Below are 9,126 nucleotides of genomic sequence, written 5' to 3'. Positions count from 1 at the left end.
CACTACCGCGAAATGCGGTTGAGATACCCTCCCCCAGATAAATCCTTAACAAAATTCCAACAAAGTACCTGGCGCCAGCTTCAGGCACAAACTTTTCTTTCTCCAGCTTTTCTCGCCCTGGTTCATCCAGGCCTCTATCAACAGGAATGTACGCTCTGCGGCGCGTCGAGAGCTAACTTTCATCACATTATGTTCTTATGCCCTGAGCTCCAGCCACCCTCTGAGTGGCAACTCACCAACGTCGAGGGATGGTAGACCGCGGTGTCCAGCTCCAACCCAGCCGACCAAATACGGCTGGTGGACTGGGCTCTGAGGGTCGCCGAGGGCCACAAACTCCCGGACACACTACGCGCTCCTGAGCCCCCTCACAAGTAATGTAAAAAGGCTCAAGCAATAAATATTTACCACCACCACCAGGTAAAGGTTTATGCTCATAGCTCACATCCTGAGTCATTGATATTAGTTCAGTGCTTATGTATTGTATCCATTTCACAGCGACATGTTTTAGGCCTCTTTACGGCCACATTACAACTACCATTTCCAACTCATTCGATCATTTCATACAGAAAACAAAGACAATTTGTCATCACGTGTTTTGGCACTTTTTGGTCATAGCTGGCCCTTGTGCCATTAAATGCTACACATCTATCAACTTTTCAAAATTTGTTCAATGTCTGTGAGCCTTAGGAAGTGCCTTCTGTAACATTTTCAATGTGGGCATAACAAGACTCCCGTATGCACAGGGTACATAAATGTTGCTAACAGCCGCGCATCACAAATTGGTAGCGTTGTGAATTCCAAATATGGTTGTTGCTTTCTCTTTCTGCTACCGTCATCTGCAGCCTTGACCGACTTCACCGCTTCTTGCGCAAGAGAAAAATATCATCGTCGATGCAGCTACAGTATCAAATGATGATTTAACAGTCATAGGTATCAGCCGAAATATGTTTATTACATCTGTGCATGAAAAGACTACATCCAACAATAGAATTAAAGCTCTCTGCCGAGTGCCTGCGCCGTCATTATTCATACCACTCTATTGATGATGTGCGTAGTCAATTTGGGGGCGTGGGGGGAGTTGTCTAAATATATCTTATGACACTGGGAAAGATTAAGTGATCCCGGTCTTGTACGGTGATCAACTTTTACAGGAGCATCGTAAGTTTGTATCCATTGCTTTGTCTAAGGGCCCAATGACCTTGTGTGTGGGTCTGCGTATTCACTGACCGCACATCTCTAGCCAATTTTTTTCCTTGCACCTTTGAAAGTTTTCCATGAGAGTGCTCTTTGAACAGTGCTCAACCTTACAATTTGTGTAACCGACATTGGTTCGTTTTGATGCATCGTGTTCACACAAATATATTTTTTTTTATTTATTTATTTCATATACCTCACAGGCTCCAGAAGGAGTATTGCGTGAGGGGGGCGGTACAGATAACAAAATAACAAATGCGGAGCAAAAACATAGTTTTTTTTTACATAAATATATTTATTTCATATACCTCACTATAGGTATAATTTTGAAATATTGAAGTGGAGGATGCGTCTGCGGCTACGTACAAATACTGCTGGTTTGCTCATGGAAGCAGTGACATGTCTTACTTAAATTATCGTATTGAAAGTAACTGTGAACTTCACAAGTGCAATGATATTTACCTGCAGGTCCTACACATCGGCGGTTTTCTACACACGGTACCATTTGCACCAGCACTGTTGAGTGAAATACTCTGGGGCAGTGCGAAATCACTTGTGTACTCAGTTGCAGCATTGTGTGCTGTGTTACGAAGTGCAGCATTGTGCGTGAAAGTCACGACGTTGCAAAAACAGGTAGAACCATAATCTTTTCATTCTGCACAACACTTATATTGTCTCTTCCAGTTAGGTCCATAAATGAGTTAAGCACTTTTTTGCCAGTTCTAGTGCTTCTTGAACGTTCTTATTAAAGCGATGCTAGTCCGTTTAGTGCGCTTTGCATAAAATTATATTTGTGTCTGGAAAAAAGGTATTGTCTAGAAGTAATTCTAGCCTGAAGCGCATATCTGCGCGACCGCAGTGCCGTGAACCATGTATGCTGCATCACAGAAGCTTCGAATATGCACATCGAATAGAGTCTAACATACATAACGGAGATATATTTTTAATAACCTGACTCTCAGGGCACTCGTGGAAATAAAAGAGGCTCAGTAGTCCAGATTCAATTACTGTGCCTATTCGCTCAGTTCAAATGTACTTCTTCCCGTGACCTAGTAACTAGAGTAACGCAGTGGAAGGAATGTGTATACATCCACTGCTTCAGAGTGACCTTCAGTTCAACGCCACTGTGTGCTAATATAAATGTGTGCCCCGGCTTCCGGAAAAAAATGCCTTATGCTTTAGTTTTATTTTTCGTGTTTTGATTGTGTTCTTACAAAGAGGCGCGTTGTTTCAAAGAACATGATATTACTGAGGCATTTCCATACGCTTCTCACAACAGCTTAGAGCAAAAAAAAGCAAAAAAAAATCCTTTCATGTTTCCGCTTTCCCACACTACTTGAAGAGCAAGTTTTCCTGCTTAACTTGTATTCGTGCTCACCTCGTATACGAGCTTTTCTTTACGACCGCAACAAATGAAAAAAATAATACATACTACCAATTAGGCTGGCAGTTCTTGTGTTTGTTTTTATTTAGTTTCTCAACGTCCTCGTTACCCCTCGTTTGGTGTCAACCGCTGGAAAAAAGCAATTATGAAAGACACACGACTTGTACTGATGGCACAGTCAGCTTGTAATCGAGAATCTATCGTTTCTAGATAACAGATGACGTGCGATGGGCCCATTGCTTTATTTATTTTATTAACCTATTCTTCTATTTATTGATTTACTGACTCGGTTTTGGAAAAGAAGCTCGAGCGTACATTCGACCAATACATTAAGAGTACTGCGCAAGCATCAACTAACCGGCTGCTCAGCGTGTTCCCACAGTGCGAAGCGTTGACACCAGTAAGGACTTGTTCATATCTTGCTGATCTCTCTTGTTATCGCTGATTTCGTCGCGTCGCTCTGTTACAAGGCGATCACTGGCTGGCCCGTTAACTCTTTCGCATTAGGGTTACACAATGGGTCCACTACTGTCATGCTTCAAATTGCTTAGCTGTAACAATAGGCCGACGAGCCAAAGAAAGGTCTCTTCGCAAGAAGTCAGCAGTACCCCTTGTCCATAAGGGGGACTGTTTATGTTTACACTGTGCTATTACATGTCAACGTGTGAAACAGCACACAAATATCCAGACACAAGGGGATGTCTACGCGACAAATTGGTTGAATTGCACTGCTTCACAGGGGGAAATTGAATAAAACCCAACACGCTACGTCACCGTCTTCCTTACGCTATTGCAATCTGAGTGTAAAGATGTTCTCTTCGCATGTATGCCCATTTAATCCTGAAGAAGCAATTTAACCATCGTGCCAGGCACAACAGCTACAGGAACAAAGGCAAGGACAGGTGGAACAATCGAGCGAAACGAACAATGGAGGCAGGTATGCATTTCAATTTTGGGCCCCTTGCTCTCTTGGAAGCAAGCTTATTCTTGCGGAGATGTTTAGACGCGCGTCCTTCTTCCGTGTGCTTGCCTTCAGCTGCTCTTTTTGCTTAAGCGTTATCTTCCATTATCATTTTGGCGGCCTTCGTTCCGAGCATCATCATGGGAATATTAAGGTTGCCGGATAATTCCGTGGGCATCGACGACGCATCGGCGACACGAAGTCTACTGACTGTGCGAACCCTGAAAAACAGAGTTACGAGCGAATCAGCAGCTAGTAACTTGACATTGCACGAATGCAGCACAACCCAGGAAGCCATTACTCGCAAGCAAGACAGGTTACCCGGATGCACTCGGAAATCTACATCCTGATTATTCTTTCAAGTCGAGCTACGTATACTTCCTTTGTGACCATCATTCCTCGTAAGTTATAATCGTCCACCGTTTAGCGTCTGTCGAGACTGCCGACAGAAGCAGGCTGGTCACATTGAAGTGAAATATTGTCACTTCACCGACAAGGCATTTCCATAAACATTATGTCAATTGAAAAGATAAGAAATATGTCGTAAACATAGTTAGGGTATTTAGACAAAGCTTTGTAACAAAATCAGCGTTATTATAACTACAAGCGGCAGCAATGTATTCATACTTGGATGCTGACCTCAGAATAAAGACGGCAAATACACAAACCTTGCATTTGACCCTATAGGAGTTATCAGCGTCTGAAGGCAAAAAACTTCGCAAAACAAATATGTTCGCGAATAAATGAAACGAATTACATGGCCAGCTTAACGACGAACTCACGAAAGGCATCGGTATACAACATATACACTTAGAAATTATCAGTGAATATACACTATTCAGTTTTCTCACAAGGATATTTAACAACTAGCTGGCGCAAAACGATAACAGGTGTATATATATCATCATCAGCCTGGTTACGCCCACTGAAGGCCAAAGGCCTCTCCCATACTTCTCCAACAACCCCGGTCATGTACTAATTGTGGTCATGTCGTCCCTGAAAACCTTGTGTTCATATAGGAGGTTGGGCCAAGTACTGAACCTGATGAGGGAGTGCGTTACCGGTTCTGGTCAGCGGGATCAGGCCACACTCTAGGCCTGTTTATGCAATTTTATCAATACGCGGATCATTTTTTTAAATCCGGTGAAAAGTTGCTGGCACCGGGATTCGAACCACGGACCTTTTTCACGCGAGGCGGGCGTCGGCTGTTCTACCTCTACGCCACCGCTGCACATACAGATATATATATATATACAGATACAGATATATATATATACAGATATATATATATGTACTCTGACGAAGGCTGGTCCACCAGCCGAAAACGTTAAGTAAGAAAAAGAAGTCTCCCAAAAAGTTCGTCGTCTCTTTCCTGCGTATATATATATATATATATATATATATATATATATATATATATATATATATAACTACCAGGGCTCTACTAGTACACATAACTACCCAAGAAAGTGGATGGGAAAGGAGCGCCGCGGTAGCTCAATTGGTAGAGCATCGCACGAGACAAGCGAAGGTTGTAGGTTCGGTTCCCACCTGCAGCAAGTCGTTTTTTCATCCACTTTCATTTCCATTAACTTACTGTTTCTACATTCCATTCATTAAGCACAAGTACTTTCCCCTATGTTGTCCTTGGTGTCTGTGTTTGTTGGCGTCTCATGATATGACTAATAAAAAGCGGGCCCCTCGGTTAACCTCCTTTCATCTCATTTATATATATATATATATATATATATATATATATATATATATATATATACAGCGTGCTTCAGTGAACACTTTCAAAAATCTTTAATAGTGGCCTGTCGCAGCTATAACAAGTCCAGTTAATGCGCTGGTTTGCTCGAAGTGGCGGACAATATTTGCATAAAAAATTCTGATGGAAAATCTACTAATTAATGAAAAATCCACTAATTACGTTTTTAACAAATTACATTATGACCCACGGTGCCATTTACAAATTCTAGCCGTGGAGTTCGCAAGGCGGATCTGCTTGGAACGAATTTTCAAGATGACACCAGTTTCAATTGCCGAATTTTGCGGAGAAATGCATTGGCGTTGCAGTTAATTTGTTAGCAAAATGTCATTTTGTGCACTGAAGCACACAAATAACTGGAAAACTAATGCATGTCTCCGCAAAGGTATGGAAGTTATACCTCGAAACTGGTGTCGCCCTGAAAATTCGTTTCAACTGGATCCGCCTTGCGAAGTCTACTGCTAGAATTTGTAAATTTCAATATGGATCATAAGATAAATAGCTAAAAAGTTAACTAGCGAATTCTTCTGAGTTACTCGATTTTGTATTTCAATTCTTTTTGCAAGTATAGCGCCCGCTGCTTCGAGTAGACCGGCTCATAAACTAGAACTGAATTTTCTGCCACAGGTAACCTTTAAAAAGTTTTGAAAGTGTTCGCAGAAACACCCTGTAATATTGACGCTATGGAACTGTGTAACAGCGATAATCACATAGAACGCCATGCATTCACCTTCATGGGAACAAAACAATTGACTATGTGTGCTCATGAAACAAGTGAGCTAGCCCAACAAGCGCCGGGCTGATATTGTCTTTGTCTGCCTCTTGCGCGGCCTTAGCATGTGTAAAAGCAGAACAAGGTGCAGAAACCTGCTGCCCACTGAGCTCAAGGAGGGAAAACCGCCGCCCGCTGCTGCTGCAATGAAAACAACACTCTATAGACGCGTTTAATGAATGCGACTAGCGCCTCTGGTGTTTGTGCGCGTACCTGTAGTCAGTACAAGACAGCGTCCACACGTAGCGCTTTCGGCTTGATCCGGGGCCCGCCGATACGTTTGCTTCAGCAATTTGCGCTTCGCCGGATTACAGAAGAGAAAACATATCCGCAGCTATGTCCGTCATTGCGGCACGCCAACGTTTACATTCACTCCCCGTCTCTATCTCGAGCTACCACTTCCTGTGGCGTGAATGTGATTAACGTTCGAAGTAAATGACCAAATCACTGCTGTTTGCTCGAATGCAACGGGTTAGAAGAGCGATGCGATGCGCCACTTGTCTAATTCACGTAGACCCAGTTGATGCTACAAAATGGGCAAGCCCGCGCTTTTTCAAATACCGATGTCTTAGTCAAAGCCGGATTATGAATGCAATTGTAGGCGAATCCGCGGCTTGCGCGTCGCCTAATCAGGATAAAGAGTGCCGTTGCATGGCGCTGTTGGTGTACACTGACATTTTGGATAATGCTAGGGAAGGAATTTTTAGCGTAGTTTATCCAGTGCATTTGCTGCTGAAACAGCCTTTCTCTTACAAGGTGCACAAGCAGACAAGATCATATTCGAATTCATTACATAATAATTACATGGGGAAAGACAACGCGATTTCCAAATGAATGCCAGCATTATTGTCCCCGCCGACGATATCACGGCGCTCAACGTTAGGCTGCGACACACCATACTCGCGGAACATCCTTTGTTGTATATGAAGCGAAAGCTACGGAACGAAAGCGTCACTGTGGCATCGCCACTAGGACTGGTCCCGTAGTTTGGTTAGCATTTTCTTGCGTGGAATATAAAGAATATGGTTGTTTCATTCTTGCAGAAGCTGCACCCCTGTTGCCTTCGCACATCAGACACGAGAAGTTCTCCGTGAATGTAGGAAAGGTGCACATAAGCCGTGCTGCTCTTTTGTTAGAAGTATACTTTAGCAGACTAGCATGTCACACCATTCACCTGAGCCTTGCATCCAGCACCGCTGCGGGGTGGGTGCCCATCGGCGCTGTGCAACACGGATGCCATCCGCTGTGCGCCGTCTGCCGCACGAGGCAACGTAGGTAGGAGTCGCTCCACAACGCACCCGCCGTCTCACAGCCAGGAACGGGGATGTCGAATAACGTCACATTGGCTCTCTTCATTGCTTCCGTTTGAAAAGTCTGCACGGCCAGACGAGCCCCTGCAAAGAACACGCTAACTCATTCCGATGTGTCCTTGTATATTAGTGTGTTGGAAGCAAGTGTAGCGCAGCATCTCATGTCATACAGTAACGCAGAGTTTTGCTCATCGTTATGTTTTAGTCCCGGTGAAGGACAAACATTATGCCCAAAGTGTGAGTTAAGCATGTAACGCTTTATTTTGCTAACTTGTGCCGTGAAAACCAAGCAACGCTCATATTGCAATAAGGCTTGGGCAGTCGTCGGTAATGGAATTAAGTGTCATGGGGCAGTTTAGGCGCTCCTATACGCACGAAATATTGTAGATTCAAGGCACATTTTTATTGACCACGTACACTATTAAAGTTAAACATCGTTCGCACTGGCGCACGGTGTGATCAGACCTGCTTCCGTTGCTACAGAAGTCAATACACGTTCGAGAAATTCCGCATAGATTTCGCACCTGCACCATGCGTTGAGCGATATTTTGATAACCGTGATAATTCATTGAAAACTAACTGTGGCAAAAAACTAATAGAATCACAAACCCACCGCGGTAGCTTTATGGCGGTGGCGTTGGGCAGCGCAGATTGAGGTAGAGGGGTGACGAAGAGAAATGCAAACTCACTTGTGTATTTATATCTTGTTCACGTTAAAGAGCGCAAGATGGTCCATAATATACAAAAGCCCCTAAGTAGCGGCGTGCTCATGAAGATATTCAGGACTTAGCACTTGAAGCACTGTAATCGTATTTTTCAAAGACGGAAGCGTGGTAATATAAAATAGCACGGCTGTTGACCGAAACGTTATTGGTGCCAGTAAAAATTCACCTGATAATATTGAGTTCTAGTTCATAGTGCACAGAAAATAGTAATATTCATAGTAAAACATGAAGTCTGGTCATCTGAACATGTCTCACTCGTGATAGCATCGTGGTGACTGAACACGTCATTAGAGGACAAGAACGAGGTTGTATCATTATATCAGCTACTATTAGGGGCTAATTTAACCGAACAAAATATCAGCTAGGTTGTTCTAGACATTCAGGTGCAAATTGGGTTTGATAAGCACAATTGCTAGAAGATTGGCCCTATCAACGTAAATGATTCCTGAATACATATGACTCACACTGCTAGATCAGCAAATATGGACGTCATTTCCTAATGTGAGAAATCGAATTCTACTTCAAGAATGTGCTGTATCTCGATATATTACTGTGAACTGTTCCCAAAATCCGAGCGCAGCAAGATGTGATGTGCCGGGGGAAGGTATGCACCTTGTTAGGTTAGACCCCGTATCAGCATTGGCTGATTTCTATTCCTTTTAAAGAAATAGCAAAGCTACCGGGTTAGCTTAGTGGCTATGGAGTTGGGCTGGTGAGCTTGAGAGAGTGAGTTGGATCCTAGTCTCTGCTCCGCCGTACTAATACAATGATAGTCAAAATCACTTGCGTATTAGATTGAAGTCTAGCAACAAAAGAGAACATGGCGAGAATATACCAGACCCCACCACAGCGCGCGTCAAACTGAAATCGTGTATTTGGCGCGTAAAGCGAACGAATTTTATTTTTTATGAACGACGCATGGCAATTTACCAAAGCACAGTACACACAAAATCTACATGTGTCAGTGAAGATCCAGCTTGTAATGTGAGTTCATGTTAATAGTGCTGAA

At 43.3% G+C, this 9,126-nt stretch overlaps 1 protein-coding gene across 1 annotated transcript in view; it reads right to left on the bottom strand.

The window, feature by feature from the left end:
• Positions 1 to 3,194: 3,194 nt before the first annotated feature.
• LOC142563396 (4-pyridoxate dehydrogenase-like) overlaps positions 3,195 to 9,126 on the bottom strand; it is a 54,501-nt gene continuing 48,569 nt past the window's right edge. The window contains exons 10-11 of the mRNA XM_075673951.1: positions 7,257 to 7,476; positions 3,195 to 3,760 (exon numbers count right to left, since the gene is read on the bottom strand). Of these exons, the coding sequence (XP_075530066.1) occupies positions 3,628 to 3,760; positions 7,257 to 7,476 (353 nt within the window). The 3' untranslated portion in view covers positions 3,195 to 3,627. The remainder of the gene's footprint in view (positions 3,761 to 7,256; positions 7,477 to 9,126) is intronic.

This window comes from Dermacentor variabilis, chromosome 11, assembly GCF_050947875.1.
Source record: "Dermacentor variabilis isolate Ectoservices chromosome 11, ASM5094787v1, whole genome shotgun sequence".
In the NCBI taxonomy this organism is placed as follows: domain Eukaryota; kingdom Metazoa; phylum Arthropoda; class Arachnida; order Ixodida; family Ixodidae; genus Dermacentor; species Dermacentor variabilis.
Note: the sequence above shows the minus strand (reverse complement) of the source record. Positions and strands in the feature narration are given on the sequence as shown.